Here is a 17316-nt window from a genome sequence, read left to right as displayed (position 1 = left end):
ACGCGAACCAATCAAAGTTCTAGGATTTCTTTAAAAATCTGTACACACGCCCACAATGCAGGAAGACGCTTGATGCACATTGCTGTGTTATTCAAACACTGCCTCGCAGCACTGACTTGCCATTTGTTGCATGATTAAAGTTGATAGTGTAAAGACGCGAGCCCTAACGTTGCATGTTTTTGGTTTTTTTGCGTTTACGCCCTTGTCCACAGCAAGTATGTTTGCGAAATAAGATACTCAAAATGAAACAATTTCACGAGAATACAAACTTATTTGCAGCAGCTATTTTAGTGTTACAATGTAGTATGTTTACATTTTGTTTGACATTTTCCTTAGCTTTAGCGATTTTTTTAGCGATATTTATCTATTTAACATTTAAACTGGAGATGTATTCTAATTTATATATCATATGCAAATGAAGCCTAGATAATGTAGTATGCATGTTATTATGTTTATTTACTTTTTAGGAGTAACCTGTGGAAGTGTAGAACTCCAATGTGATTTTTAATTTATTCTTGTTATTATGAATGGCCTGTTTATATATTTTTTTTAACAATTCAAAAATAATCTTCATAATTTCTTTTTATTTTTCTTAATATTCAATTATTATTTTTATAGTCCCACCATTCTTTAAAAAAAAAAAAGAGATAATTATTTTTTTTATTTTTTTGTGTGTGTGTGTGTGTGTGTGTTACAAACCACAAAAGTATTTAAATGACAGATTCAACAACAACAACAAAAATCACTTTGCAGTTCATGGCTTGGAAGTCAAATAAGCTGGGCGTTTAAACACTAACCGGAAGGCAGTGTACATTCTTACCCATGAATCCCGGCAGATAGCATGGTCTGTTTTGCATTAAATTAACCTTAAGTGCTTTTTGAGAGAAGTCATTAGACTGAAGTATGAGGCCTTGATTGCAAGAGGGTTAAAAGTACTGCGTAGTAGCATTTTGTCTGCCGTCGCGTATTTAATATCCAATGTAATCATCACCTGCTGATTAATATTCAGACAGCATGCTTGATGGCCTCTGTCTCTGTTCAAGTCTTCACCAATCCCCAGAGGCCTCTTTGTATTGAGGATACAGAGAGTTGCTCCTCATTGGTGCGTATGTGAATGAGAGCATGCTAAGACTCAGAGAGCCTCAAACAGACACACACACACACACACACACACACACTAGAGGATGCTTGAGGAACACACCGTGATCATGTCAGCTTGCCTACTATCACAATGACATCTAACAATGGATATGGATCTTACAGTTTTGGGTTCGATGTGGCTCAGATTAGTTGTATGTGTCTTGTTTCTTCTTCTGCAGTGGACAGAAAGTAAGTACTCCAGTCTGTTGCTTTTATGCAGTAATGACGTCATTCTTAGTCCACTTGTTGAATGTTCTAGTGTCAAAGAGCAAATATTTACTTATGTGAGATACTAAAACGTTGTCCTGCAACTAATTTTATTAGGCCTACTAAATGGTGTTTTTTTACATACTAGTATTTGTATTTAAACGTGTAGAAAGTCTTCTAAACACTTAATGATGGTTAATACTTTTGTGTGTGTGTGTTTGTTTGTGTCTAATTTTCTTCTTATATGGATGAAAAAGACTACCCAGTGGCTTAATATTGTTCCCGTTTGCTTTGATACGGCTCCGCATGAGTGTGGTCAGAGGAATCATAACCCTGGACGCATCAGCCGCAGTGGCACTTAAGGACATAAAAGGCTGTGCATCAAAGACACTTAGAAACAGAGCTGTGCTTTTCATTTTCTAGATTCTGGTACATTTAAAAGGATTGTGATTTGCTTTCATCACTTGCACACACACAAAAAAAGGCCTGGGCATTTAAATGTTTGCATTTTTACCGTTTGTACTTTAAACTGTATGTATCTTAGGAGGATTATAGAGCTCTGTTTAAATGAACATATGGTTTGACATCCTTTTGGGATAATACGTGTGGGCTCAAGTTGAGCGCTGGTCTAGACTTCCAATAAGCTGATTTTACAAAAATCCCCCATGCAAAACGGCCAATTTGGGTCCCAAAACCAGCAGGCCAACAACTTAAAATATAGACGTTTGATATAGAAATTTGAGTCTAACATGCTTAAAAGTTATTGACTACACAGCTTTTTAAATCCTAAGGACTTTTTGATGCAATAAACCTACAGCAAATTTCCTCTCTGGACCCTGAATGTAAGTGAGTGGCAATCCTGATAGCGACATTGCCAAATTACGCTCATGATTGCTTGCGCTATTAGCCTTTGTCTCAATGCACAGTCTGTAATAAAAAAAAAACATTGCAGACTGCAGGGTTTGAATGGGGTTTCTAGACACCCCCTAAATGACTGACTTATGTCTATTGCCGGTTACCATAGCAACCCCTGCAAAAGGAAAGCTGGAAGTGTGGAATTGGTTGCTATGGGGACATAATTTGATGCTTTGTTGAGACTCCAAAGTTTGCGAACGTCCTTGCCCAGTGAGCGCCATGAATAGGGCTGACAGAGGTTAAGCCGTTTTTTGGATAGATAACAGAGCATTGTTTCCTCTGGCATTTCTGAGAATGACCAGCTGAATACAGGATGGAGGAGGCTTTTATGTATGCGCTTTATCTAAAGCTGTGCAGGCCCTGCATTGTGTAGATTTGACCAGTCAGGTATATGGACAAACTGACACTTTAAGCTGAAGTGTGTACATTTTTTCGATGTTAAAGTCCACATGAAATCAAAATTAAAGTGTTTTGACTCTAAGTATGACTGTATTAGCCTTAATGTTATCTATGAGCTAGTGTGCTCCAAAACAATGACAAAATTTGCATTTAGAAGTTAGCCTGGGGTTCCCCATGCTGCCTTGTGCGCAGCGCTGGACACCATGGACCAGATTTTCCCCTCAAAAAGGGAACCAATCACAGAACGGGGAGGGAGCAGCAAGACGATGACGACGTCTATGCGACACACCGAAGCAGTTTGTTTATATCTATGGATCCAACATGGCAGCAGACGCGAAGTTACCTTTCGATGCAGCCTTATAGTGTTCTAAGTAGTTTAGAAAGCAAGTTTATTTCGTCTTCTTCCTCGTCGAATTTCTGTCGCTCTACATACGTCATCTGGTATAATTGAAACGATTGGCTATGAGCTACGTGCGCCCAATAAACGGCTCTGGGCATTCGTAAACCACGCCTCGAATACGAGAAAATGAACATGTGGTTCCCAGACCAGAGGTCTGACGTTAGCCAGGCTATTTAGAAGTAGGGCTGCACGATTAATCGCAATTTAGATGAAATCGCACTTAAACCGGTTTGGCTTATTGTGATTATGAAATCGCGAATGCTGCGATTATTTGTTATGCGCAGCTTGTCAGTGACGGACAGCAGTAGTAGTCTAAACGCTGCTCCATCTGAAAGCAGAGTGAGTTTGAGTCACTTATAACTTGCATTTGAAAAAGCAACACGCGTCAAACATCTTTCCAAACATGAAAAGCATTAATGAACCTCTTGCCCAACAAAAGACATTTAATAACATGCTTTTACTCCAAACTCACTTCATAACAACAGTTGAGCATCCCTCTGCGACATGATGTGGCTTCTTACACAGAATAAGGCAGTTGTGTATTTATTAGTCATGTTTAATCAATCAAAGCGATGATGCCCGATAGAGATTTCCTGGAATGATATCATACTTCATATCTGGCGTGTCTGCGTGAGAGCGCCCTCTGGCGTTCAGATGGAGCAGCATTTACTACCGATCAGCTGCACTGCACTGCACTGCACTTACAAACTTCGCATAAAATAATCGCAGCCTTTGCCAAATCGTGTGTGGTTTCATTGCGATTAATCGTGCAGCCCTATTTAGAAAATCAAAGCATTCAAAACGGACAATTGCAATGGCCAGGTTATGCGTTCGCATTAGGGAATGCATAAACTGATCAAATGTATTCCCTGAATGCAATTTTTACGGGGAAAAAGTGACTAACATTACATTCAAGGTATAGTCTACATTGAACGTAAACTGATAACAATGAGAAAATGACTTATGTTTTGTCAGTGTACTGTTCGATTTACACATCATTAAAGAAGTTGTTAACTTGTTATCAAACTTTTTGGCTACAAAAATGCTGTGAAAATGTGTATATTAAAATACAATACATATTATGTAAAAATGATACACACTTTTAAGACCACACAAACTTTTTCATTGAGCTCCTTTTTCAGAGAGTCTTGCACCATACCACAGGTGCTAGTTTTATCATACAAACAGATGAACTGACTGCATCAAGTTAAAGCGCTTTCTTAACTTTGGCTTCTGTTCGTATATAAGCAATGATCAGCTCTCATTAAAGGGGTCCAGCAACAACAGCTATCCTTAGTAGATGGGACTAACAGGTTAATCCCATGTAGTCACATAAACCCCATGATCTGATTAGGGGTGCTCAAAGCTCATATTCACATTCGCAGATACACAACACAGCACAAGATCATCAACACGATTCTAACATGGCTGCATGGACAAAGATGTTCAATTTAGGGGATTTCTCCTACAGTAGGTGAAAGAATTGTACCTCCTCTTGTCACCAATGGAAGAATCACCATAACCAGAGTGGTTCTTAGTAACTATTTTAGGATGGGTCAAGCACGATACAGGCACAAGGCTTCATCACCTGATGTTTGATTGGCTCTGAAGCCCAGTTGGCACATTAGCCAATTCATCTAATGCTTATTGGCCTTTAGTTTCAAGCTTGTTGGCCGTATGTTATCTGTTTGAAGGGCATTATACAAGGACAGTGCGGCACAATATATGCAACTACAGTACTAGAATCCTGAAATCTTGCTGAGCTTTAAAGTTTAAAGAGTGACACCTTTATCGAAAACAACCATGTAAAGACAAGAATGGATTCATAATAATAAATTAGCTTACTGTTGGATGTGAAAGCAAGAATTCAAGAGATAGCCTTCTTACTAATTTATGTAGGCTAATTTGAAGGTATGATGCTCTAGGATAAATGTGGTGTAGTATAAAACAGCTATGAGTCATGAATTGATACATGCTGTATTTGAACAACAGTAAATGTCAATATGACAGTGTATTTGCTAACTGACCATGACTCAGCTAGCATGCCAGTGTCACACATCCTATTAAGCCGAAAGTATACTTCTGACACTTGACAAGAATGAAACTTTGCAGTGCGCGGCTAAGCACATGTGTGAGTAATGGAGTGTATTTTGAAAGGCAAAGCATTTGGCTGTACTCAAACTAAAGTAACACAAATTATTATACTGTATAGCAAATCTCGGCTGTGTGATTGTTTATATCACGGCAAAATATAAACTGTATTATCCCACATCTCTCTATATAAAGTCAGTTATAATATCCAAAAAGATATGATAAACTTTAACATGATTTTCTGTAAAGCTTCTTTGAAACAATGTGTATCGTGAAAAGCAAATAAAATGTAAAGAATAAAAGTATACTTTAGTTGAAGACAAAAATTCAGGATGTGATATTTGGAAGAATGTTCAAGAATTTTAAAGGGGAAGTGCATGTGCAAATGAACTTTTCCAAAGCTGCTGTACACTCTTAAAGGTAGGGTTGGCAATTTCGGAGAGGCTAGTAATAGCAAGCTAGCTTTGAAATCATAAAATCCCCCCTTCCTTCAGAGCATCGCCACAGCCACGCCTCCTCCAAAACACATGAACACGCACAGCATGGAGCATTGGGAGCAAACAAAAGCATCACTGGACGAGAGATGGCGAGCACATAACATTACTATAATAATGAACATAAACAACTTACAGAGCTCTTACTTGTACCACCTGACTGCTGCAGATTCATTTACGGCATTGATAGTGTTGACACAGAAACGCATAGATCCGTGTCTTTGGGCGTGAACAGCTCCAAGAAGGACATCACGGGTTTCCATCTCGTACGGTTACGACATAGCGTGAACGCAGCATAAGCTAGTTGTTTTGGTTCAGGAGGAACCGTAAAGGTGGCTGCTGTGTGGCGCTCGGTGGCTGTATGTCTACAACTCTGCATAGCCTCACGCAACGCGCTCATGACGTGTGATGTCTGCACAAGCAGGTGCGCGGAGGTATGCAAATACATAAGTTGACCGGACCGAATGCAATGATTGGATGGGAAAAAAAAATTGTCCTGAGACTTCCACAGAAGATATATGTACATGTTTTAATATTTAGACCACTTCTATTATTCATTGCTATCAAGATGTGAAGAGAGTTTCAACCAGTATAATAAAAAGTGATTATAAAACAAATTGCCTACCGTACCTTTAAAAATAAAGGTTCTTTATTAGCATCAGTGGTTCCATAAAGAACATTTAACACCCATGCACAAAGAACCGCTTTATAGTACTTTCTAATTTAAGAACTGTTTACTGAAAGGTATGGAGCTTTGGGGAACCCAAACTGGTTCTTTTATGGCACAGCTGTGAAACCCCCATTTTGGAACATTTCTTTTTAAGAGTGTAACAGCATTCACATTTCATTCAACGTACATTAGGGAAGCAGATAACTTTTCAATGAATGTTAAAGTGTTTTTTCTTCTTCTTCTTCTTGTAAATCCTTGTAGGTTTAACACTTCTCAAGACCTCAACACTCTGCCTTGAGAAACCTTGCCAAAACAGGGCAGAGTGCAGGGAAGCCCCGTCTGACTTCCTATGCCAGTGTCAGTCGCCTGTGCCAGCCCTTCCCAGCACGCGTTGTGAATCTTCCAATGCGCTCTGCCAACTGTCCATCTGCCAGGGCAATGCGACGTGTCATCCCTCCGGCGCCCACCCAGGGGAACTGGTTTGCCAATGTGAGCCCAGCTTGTTGGGGCAGGACTGTCATTCCAGTGCCCAGCTCTGCGCTCAGGGGCTGTGCGGGGACAGTGTCCGCTGTCTGGCAGTGCAAGACACGAGCCCGGGGTATGCATGCATCTGTCAAGTGGGTTACACCGGGAGTTCTTGCGAGAAAGAGGTGGACCATTGCTCCCCCAACCCCTGCCGCAACCGCGCCATCTGCCGCAGCAGACGGGACGGCCCCACCTGCTTCTGCGTGCCTGGATTCCAGGGCAAGCGCTGCGAGATCGAGGTAAACGAATGCGTGTCGTGGCCCTGCAGGAACGGAGCCACCTGTGTGGACAAGATCGGGCACTACATCTGTCTCTGCAGGCCTGGATACACGGGTGAGTGAAAGGAGTCTGATGCACCATGTGCGACTCACCTGTTAGACTGACATGAGGAATGTCTCAACTACTGCCAAATGCAGCCAATGCCATCTTGTGGCTGAATCATGATATTGCACTCTGAAATGCAACATTTGTTTTATGAAGGACCACTGACAAAATGTAAATTACCAAGTACGGTGACCCTATAGTGGGTTATGCTGTCTCTTAATTGGGTAAGAAGTCACGAAAAATTAGGTTTTTGAGCTAGGTGTTTGAACCCAAATGCAAGAGAATAGAATACAAGCATTTTGACAACCTCCTCGTGTGACAACAAGACCTGGTATCTTAAAACAAGTGATGTTAATCCTCACGGTTCAAATCTGCTTAAAAACATTTTTGATCAAGTTAAGGAAAAGCTGTGGGCAGCATATCAATTGCCCTAAAGACTGACTGGAAGCTTCCAGTTACAGTCTGTTTGATCCAGGATGAGGCCTGTCCAGATGGTATGTGTAATAAGCCATGCAGAGATCTCGACAAAAAAGCGGATTGGCATCTTTGCACTCAACACCACTGTCTCTGATGTTTCAGGTAGCAGCTGTGAGGTTCAGATTGATGAGTGTCAATCACAGCCCTGTCTCCACGGCGGCAGTTGCCATGACCACATCAACGGCTTCTCGTGTACCTGCCTGGCGGGCTTCCAGGGGGAACGCTGTGAAACGAACATTGATGAATGCAGTGACCAGCCATGCCAAAATGGAGCTGTGTGTGTGGATGAAATCAATAGGTACAATACATTTCCATGTTAGTATTTTGGTCTTTTTTATATATAGGTCGCATTTCAGGAAATAATTGATCATTTTTAATCAATTTGTAATTTTAAATCATTCCTACTAGGGCTGTCGATTTAACACGTTAAATTAATTCATGAGTTATTATTAACTCATTTAATGCGCCTGCCCCAGACCTCCATAGGTCATCTGACATTTCATACAGTTGATTGATGACGAAGATGACGCAAAACCTCACTGTGCGATGGAGCCAATTGAATACAGTTAGATGCCCCTGAAATTCATGTAATTAATTTACATTTCAAATTTTAAATCTAATTAATTATAGCCATAATTCCTTTATATACCATATAGGGAAAGAAATTGAAATTGTATTTTGCATAAAGAAAAGTAAGCCTAATTTTGTACCAATAACATTTTTTGATGATTATAATGATGACAGTTAAAAAAATAAATAAATATATATATATATATATATATATATATATATATATACATTTTGTAATTTACATTTTAACGTGTACTTTACATTATAATGTGGCAGTGTTTGTTCTTCCTTTAATTTATGCTGACTTAAAAAAAAAAGAGTTTATAATAAGAATTGGGAGCAATTCATATTGCCGCAATGCAAAACTCTTTATGGTCCAAAAATGGGTTTCATTTTCTTAATGCAAAATATAATCACATTCTTTTCTTTTCTTTTCAATGATGGGGTATATGTTTTTGGGAGAATACTATTAATCATTTTAAATATAAATAATTGATTAATAATAATAATAATATTAATAATGTAATAATCAATTTGAAAAAAGGAGGAATATATTTGTAAATGAAATGATACATAAATAAAACTAGTCTCATTACACACAGAGTAGGTGTTAACCACATGCACTCTGTTATTGTGTAGAATAATATTATGTTGAAATGTATGCTTATTATGTTGAATCATTCTGTGAATGTGCTCAAAATTAGTATACCTGAAATTAAATAACCTATATACTTAAATTAACTAACCTATATATTTATTTTGAAATAATCTTATAGCTACCGCTGTGACTGCTCACAGACTAACTTTACTGGTGTTCACTGTGAGATCCCACCTCCTCCCTGCTGGTCTCAACCCTGCCTCAACGACGCCCCCTGTGAGGATGAAAATGGGAACTACACCTGCATTTGCTGGCCAGGTGACTAAAATATACTACAATAAACTTTAATATTGTGGCTCTGTATTTATGTACATGATTGGTAGATGTATTTATAATGTACATGCAATACTTGTAATGTTCATTTATTTATTCATTTTAGAAATCATGGTAAAGGCTTAAAATAAGTTATGCAAACTATCTGCTCTGTACTAGGGTTCGAGGGTCGTAACTGTGAGACAGATGTCAGTGAGTGTGACAGCAGTCCCTGTTTGAATGAAGGCACTTGCATTGAGCGCTCATGGAAGCCACTTTATGGCTTAGAGCCCTTGTTTCCTTCTCAATACAACCCCAGGCATGCTTCCGGCTTCATCTGCAAATGTCCACCTGGATTTTCAGGTATCTCACAGCCCCATTTAAACTTTTGCTTTACACATCATTTACTAAGTGTGACATTGTTAAAAAGCAGGATTAGGATAAACTGTTGATTATTATTCAGAAGAGAAGGTTGTGTTAGTCCCACTCACCAATCTATCTCAGAACATTTTCTTATATAAACCCATTTGTTTTTGTTTCTTTTGTGTGGCTAGCTGATACAGTTCTGTTTGCGTGCATTTTCGACACCCTGTGACAGATAAATTGTCATTCGACCATATTCCTAAATCTGACCGATTTAAAGAAGTAGTTTCAATAAGGGAAGGGTCAAAAATCCAGGACTGTCCCAACAAATATGGTCACCCTAGTCACTCTAAGTTCTGTAAAAATCAGATGTCTGAAGGAAAACCAAAATCAATAAACCCTAATTGCTTTCAATGCCTGGCTAAATATTGCCTTTAATGAGCATATAATGACCATCATGAGGTTGATGCAACTATACATAAGAACTTGTCTGATTTGCATAATCAAAACCAAATCAGGCATTTTATAACACATCATTCAGCACAAATTACTGACTCTCTGACAAGTCCCAGTCGAAACAACTAAACTTATAAATGTAAAAAATGATTTTTTACTTTTTAGATTATACAAGAGAGTTTGTCTCTGTTACCAGCTCAGGACATGACTCACAGGCGGAGGCTATAATTGGGCTTCGCCATTGTAAGATGCTCAGGTTGCATTAGGCTAATCCCCCGGGAGCTGGCTTTGATGGGGGCCTAGTGTTGCAGTACACAGTTTTTCTTGAAGGAATGAATGTACATTGACGGCTGTCTGTTAGGATGGCCTTTGCTATAGATGGATCCATCAAAAAGCAATGTGACTGAACAGATGTGTAGATGAATGGTAGACTTCTAATGCCATGGAAGCTTTAGTTTGGATTTGGAGTGTCCTGTTGCTTGTTTCAGGTAAATACCAATGTCCTTTATTAGGCTAGTGAAAACTATTTCTGTTTGAACATGATGAACTTGCAATAAATTTAGGTCATCAGGTTGTGTAGCTACTGATCGTTTGTTCATGGTTTCCATTAGATACATTATACACAGCTGCTTAATGTTTAATCCAGGCATTTTAAACTTATGCATAACTGAATGCTCATTCAGTGAAAAATTCAGGCACTTCTTTTTAGAAATAAGAAAACTCCTTTGGCAGAGGGTTATACAATCAGCTTTACATATTTGTTTTCCTCAGGGATTATTGACTAAAACGTACCCACATTATCCCTGGCGTGAGCCATTCTTTAGTTATTGACCGTTTTCTGACATTGCCACAAATGCAACAAATAGTTTTAAAGATAATCTCTTATAAAAACAATACGGTCTTGTTTTAGAATTACAGTTGGAACAGTGTATTCTTGGGCTACAATCTTTGTTAAATGTTTACTTGTAAGAAATTTGACTGAATTCCACTCTGGGCTTTCCCATTTCAGGTGCCTTGTGTGAGCAAAATACTACTGCTTGTACCACCAACCCGTGTCATAATGGAGCCACATGTGAGGACTTTCTGGGCAGCTACAAGTGCATCTGCCCATCTGAAAGCCATGATGGAGTCCTCTATGGTGGCCTCAACTGTAGCGAGCCCCTGGTGGGCTGCGAGGGCCAAGAGTGCCAGAACGGGGCGGCCTGCATGCCCTTCCTGAGCGAAGGTGTACATGGCTACAATTGCATCTGTCAGCCAGGCTACACCGGCTCTTACTGCCAGACGCCCACTGTATTCTCCTTTGAGACAATTGGAGGATTCCTGCACCTGCAGACGCCGCTGCTGGGTCCAGAAACATACTTTAATATCACACTAAGCTTTCGCACAGTGCTAGAAAACACGGTACTCTTCCAGAGGGGTAGCGAAGGGGTCATTCTCAGCCTAGAGCTGCAGGAGACACACCTGCTTCTTGATCTTAGAAGTGACCCTCAGACAGACACAACCAGCTGGACTCTGACGCTGCCTCAGGATGTATCTGATGGCAAATGGCACACAGTAGAGGCTGTACTTGGAGAGGGTACCCTTCTGTTGCAACTGCTGGAGCCATGCCAGGATTCAGATAACTGTGGTGCAACAGCCCAAGTGGATACCAGCGCCCTTGAGCTGGAGTCAGCTCTACAAAGCACCTTTGTTGGAGGATTGGATGAGGGAGGAGGCACCGGCTCATTCATCGGCTGCATGAGGGACTTGTTTGTGGACTCGCAGCTCATGGTACCGGAGGACTGGTTGAGCAGCTCAGCGGTGAATGTTGTGCAAGGCTGTAGCCATCATGACCGATGCCTTTCTGGTCCATGCGAGAACCATGGAGAGTGTGTTAACCTTTGGCAAGGTTACCAGTGCAGATGTCTGAGACCGTATGTGGGTCAAAACTGTGGTGATGGTAAGGACACCAGGGATTGACCTCACATTAACCATGTCTACACTGGAAGCATCCACAGTGGTGTTGCGAATGCCCTTTCTGTTAATTAAAGCACAACAGAGCTACGTCGTGGTTGCTTCTAGTGTAGACGCATTGATAAACTATAAATGTAGAAGATCATAGGATAAAACTTGGGAGAATCTTAATGTTTCCTCTAAAGGTCCAAGTTACAATAGTAAAACAAGAACAGTTCTAGAAACTCTTTTAAGAGTTGTATGTCTTCTCTTCCTCACACAGAGTATATTACTGCCAGATTTGGCCTGGAAGACTCCGCAAGCTATGCTGTCTTCACCATCAATGACCAACTGGAATCAGACACGCTCTATCTGTCCATGTTCTTGCGTACACGGAAGGAGTCTGGTCTTTTGGTGCTGCTTGCCAACAGCACCACTGAGTACTTGCAGATGTGGCTGGAAAAGGGAAAACTGACAGTACAATTCACTAACTTGAAGACTTTTACTGGTGAAAGTGTGGTTAACGATGGAGAGATCCATTTTGTCAGCATCACCATCGAGGAGGGTATGATAACTCTACAGGAGTCAGATCATGAATTCGGAGCAATGGATGTTCAACCTGTTTCTGTTCAGATTGGAGATGTGATCTATGTCGGCGGGCTGGTTGATGGACAAGAGTCATCTGCCTTCGGTGGTTACTTTAAAGGGTGCTTACAAGACTTGGAGCTCAATGAGAGGAAGCTTGAGTTTTTCCCACTTGATGCTTCTGTGATGTCATACAGACCCGACCACATGGTTGATGTTACCGCAGGCTGCACCAGTGATGACTCTTGCTCTGTAAGTTACAATGTTAAGTGTCATGAGCTCTCAACTGCAAAAGGACAATGATTAGCTTGCATCAAATCTGGCAGCTTTGTAGACAAACCTGCTTATCTTATTTAGCTCTGTTATCCTCTTTGGACTGGATAAATGTTTACAGTCAAGACTTTAGCCATGTCAGAAACTAATCCAAAACAGATTCAATAGATGTTTGTGATCTGATCTCATTTGATTCACTAAAACAAAAAATTATTCAACAGGTAATTTAAGTCCCTGAGCATTTTTTAAAAATGAATTATTTGATCTTACATCTTCTAAACCATTTCATATATTTAATTAATTCATTAATTGGATAATTTTAATGACAGTTTTGTATCTGTCACTTTTGTTTTTCCGTGCCAGAAAAATCCTTGCCAGAATGGTGGCATGTGCTTCTCTCTATGGGATGACTTTACGTGCAACTGCCCTCCTAACACAGCAGGGCAGCACTGTGAAGAGGTGAGCTGGTGCGAACTCACCCCCTGCCCACCCCAAGCAATGTGCCGGGCCCTCAACCAGGGTTATGAATGTGAGTATTTAGGAACATGTGATCTCAGATGTATAAAACACTAGCCTGGAAATCCAGATTTAAATCTGAAAGATTAATGGTCTGGCATCGACAAATGAAAATCGGCCAGCTCGAGGGGCGGCACCAAGCATGCATTTGAAAATCTCACTGCACGCAATTGGATAACACTACGACCAATCACAACAATAATCTCCATACGCTTAGCTACCAGCGGAGCTAACTGGTAGATTAGACTCTTGCCGTATCCGGTCGGCAAAACAGCAAAAACGCCCTTCTTGCAAAGGAACGATTCGAGCGCCTTCTTCTGTTCCTCTTTTAGATAAAAAGCCAAGTCTAACTCGTTCATTGTAGCGGCCAAAGCCGTTTCAAACAACTGGTGTTCATCCATAGCCATCTTGCAATGTTTACTAATGACTTCGATGTCACAGCGCTGTCGTCATCTGTTTAGCTCGCCCTCTGGCCCGCCTATATCAGATAACCCGATGTGATTTGTGCAGCTCGGATACAAGGGCATATTTAATGAGCATCATTACTCGACGCCAGAGCAAATTCAACTTGTGCTCTTGCGAGAACTCTGGATTTCCAGTATTCAGATAACAGTATTTTAGCAGTATTTAATTATTTTTGACTACTAAGACAAAATGAATGGTTACAGAATTAAGATAAAATGAAGAATTTTGGATTAATACCCTTCCAGGTTTAAAGGGTTAGTTTTGCCAAAAATGAAAATGATTCCATAATTTACTCACCCTCAAGCCATCCTAGGTGTATATGACAGCCAAACACAATCAGAGTTATTAGTCTATTAGTGACGAATTAGAAGTCTATGTCGGAAGAGCTTGAGTTTGTTGTCCAGCCCTAATTGTTTGAACCACAAGAGGCGTCTTCTCTCACCTAAGCTTACGCTATGCCTACGTCGGGTCAGGGGTCACTCTTCCGCTGGAACAAGACTCATGTACGGCCGTCACCGGAAGCCAGTGATTATAGTTTCTAAAGTTATACACATGGATATTTTCTTACAAAAACAAATTGCTTCGCTTTAGGAGGCCTTTATTAACACCCTGGAGCCATATAGATTACTTTTATGATGGATGGATGTTCATTTTTTGGCTTCAATATCTGTGTTACCATTCACTCCAATTATTAAGCTTGGTAGAGCCAGTAGTTTTTTAATATAACTTTGTTTGGCTGAAAGAAGAAAGTCATATATTTACCTAGGGTGGCTTGAGGGAGAGTAAATTATGGGATACTTTTTTGGGTTAACTAACCCTTTAAGTTGCAGGATAGGCTTGGGAAAGAGACTAGCTGGGAACTGAGATCTTGCAGACTTTAACTGACATTGTTTTGCAAATAAAAGTCTGAATCCTAGAAGTGTTATGTAAACTACATATGCCTTTATTCTACACAGGCATTTCAAACGGGATTTTTCTGGACAACACCACTCTCGTATACCGCGGGAATGGGCTGATCTCCCGCCACCTGACCAGCATCGTTTTCAGTATCCGTACACGTAAACACAATGCAGCAGTGTTGCATGCGGAGAGTGGGACAGACTTTGTGACGGTATCCATTCAAGATGGCTTTTTGGTGCTTGAGCTTTTAAGTGGACCTTTTTCTTCTTCATCTTTGTCACCAGTAACCCTGCACAGCCCAAGGCCAGTGGCTGATGGAGAGTGGCATGTTGTAGAGCTGTTAATGACCAATCCTTGGGCTAACAGCTCCCAGTGGATGATGGTCCCCTTAGATGAAAAGAATGAGACTACTATATCCGACTCAGTGACGGGAAATCTAGACTTCCTCCGAGAGGGAATAGATATCATGCTAGGAGGACTGGGAGAGTCTGGCTGGAATCTGATTGGTTGTCTGAGTAATGTTGAGATTGGTGGAATCGTGCTTCCGTATTACAGTTCAGCCGAGGTGAGATTCCCACGTACACAGGAAGAGAAGTTCAATAAAATATCAGATAAACCTGTCCAGACTGGCTGTGTTGGTGAGATGGTGTGTGAACCCAACCCCTGCCTGCATGGAGGCATCTGTGACGATCACTTCAACCTTTTCCACTGCTTCTGTCTTCCTGGCTGGGGCGGTGATCGCTGCGAGCTGAATACAAACACTTGTGCCTCCAACCCCTGTCAACACGGATACTGCAGTGTGCAGAACCTTACATACAGCTGCACATGTGAGAGTGGCTACACCGGCACCAACTGTGAGGTGAAGGTGGACGTATGTGCCGGTCAAAAGTGTGCTAATGGAGGGACCTGCTTGCGTGGCTTAAACAGCCACTCATGCCTCTGTCCCCACAGGTTTACTGGGCCAAATTGCAAGTGAGTCTATTCTAATGTGTCTCAAGCAGTTGTCTAGTTGACATGTTCATTATTACTATTGGTCATACTTAGGGTTAGGGATTCAAACAAGCCCCTAACCCAGGGTTCCTCAAATCCAGGCCTAGAAAGCCAATGCCCTGCAGTTTAGCTCTTTGATTAGAGTTGGAGCTAAACTAAAGACTACGGATATAGAAAAAAAATATATATAGGTTCACTCTTATTACTTATGATTGGGAGAAACTGCAAAGCGCTATATAGCGGAATACATCCCGCCTTCTAAGTAAAAGAGCCAATCGCTTATTGGTAAAGCCATTGCATCAATACGGCTGCCGTTAGAAGCTCCAGTTCCCAGACTCATGTTTAGGACTGCACATGCGCATTGGCTGGTCTAGTGTGAAAAATACATTTTATTAACGCTATTTGAGCATAATAAACAACATTTATCTCAGATTTTGTTGCTGATTTCAAATATGTTATTTAATTGTGAGTTCAGCTAGTAGTTTTAGAGATTTCGGGATTTCCCCATTCAAATAGATAGGACTTGGTCTTGGATGCCCAAAATAGTTGTCCGGAGGTGTTGCAAATATGGCCGCCGAGTGAACAGACTTTCCTTGAAAGGGACTTGGTTAAAGTCTGCAGGGCACCCCAGAACCAGATTTGAGGAACCTTGCTCTAACCCTAATTGAATTGTTAAACTTTGGCATGTAACTGGTCCCACTATTGTTGTACAAATATGTGTGATCCTTCATATCATGTAGTTTATTGAAGAGAAGTGTGTAGTTGCCTGTCGATGCATCTGGACTTAACGGGTGGGCAATTAAACAAGTGGAAAATTTCCATAGACTAAACCTGAAAGAGGGACCTGAGGCACACCAATGGACCAAAATATCTTTGAGACATGAGAGAGGGCTCTTCTAACTTTGTCTATTAAGCTACCACCAAGACTACCCTAACACTGAGGTGGTGAGTTTTGCGAAGCAAGCATCTAGTTGACTAATTTGGGTTAAGCGTTTACATCTAAGTTTAGCAGACAATGCGGAGGTTGTGTGCATCCAAAGAGCTGATTTAAGGCTTCTACACAAAGGAAATCCACAGGTATGTCTGTAAGAAATCATGTCATCTGTAAAACACTGAACCAAGTCAAGAAGAGACTTGCCTTAGATATGATATCAACCTGGTGTTAAAAAGCCATAGCTAATCTCAATAAGATTCTCCACTTTTCAAAGGAAAAAGAATGCAGACAGAAATTTTGACTTTGTACATCGGAACAGGCCACAAACCTCATGCAATGATTCCCATCGAATAAACAAAGCAACTTGAATGAATCAAGACCCCTAAGGGACTGATTTGTTTTAAAGGTAATGCAAATCATATAATTGCTTTTATGGTGTTGTTTATGCTAGCGTGACTGCGGAGATGTGACTGTTGCCATACGTGTCATTTGAAAGTGGTAATGGTAATAATAGTGTCTGTTGAGAGTGCCCATCCTCCAGTGGTTGCGTTAGGCCTTCAGGGTGGCATCTAAGGCAAGTCTGCAGCCATTTATCTCATAAACATGTTTTGTTGCCAGACTGCTTCATAGCACTCCTTTGAAACTGCCTTGCAGGCAGCTGGGAGACATAATAGATCTATCTTTTCCCCACTGCAGAGTTAGAGAGATCTTTGGTGTAAAGTTTTGCTGCATAAAAAAAAGAATGACGCTTGCTGTTTGTTTGTCTCTTTCCTGTTCCCT

The 17316-nt window shown here is 40.8% G+C and overlaps 1 protein-coding gene across 1 annotated transcript in view; it reads left to right on the top strand.

Moving 5' to 3' along the window:
- Positions 1–1228: 1228 nt before the first annotated feature.
- The window catches only part of crb1 (crumbs cell polarity complex component 1), a 28619-nt gene continuing 12531 nt past the window's right edge, over positions 1229–17316 (top strand). The window contains exons 1-9 of the mRNA XM_084415984.1: positions 1229–1329; positions 6578–7174; positions 7745–7940; positions 8989–9128; positions 9303–9485; positions 10951–11880; positions 12157–12710; positions 13095–13260; positions 14669–15584. Coding sequence (XP_084272110.1) covers positions 1245–1329; positions 6578–7174; positions 7745–7940; positions 8989–9128; positions 9303–9485; positions 10951–11880; positions 12157–12710; positions 13095–13260; positions 14669–15584 — 3767 coding nt within the window. The 5' untranslated portion in view covers positions 1229–1244. The remainder of the gene's footprint in view (positions 1330–6577; positions 7175–7744; positions 7941–8988; positions 9129–9302; positions 9486–10950; positions 11881–12156; positions 12711–13094; positions 13261–14668; positions 15585–17316) is intronic.

The sequence above is a fragment of the Rutilus rutilus genome, assembly GCF_951802725.1.
Source record: "Rutilus rutilus genome assembly, chromosome: 8".
NCBI lineage: Eukaryota > Metazoa > Chordata > Actinopteri > Cypriniformes > Leuciscidae > Rutilus > Rutilus rutilus.
The sequence above is the reverse complement of the archived record's forward strand: the minus strand, read 5'-3'. Positions and strand labels throughout refer to the sequence as shown.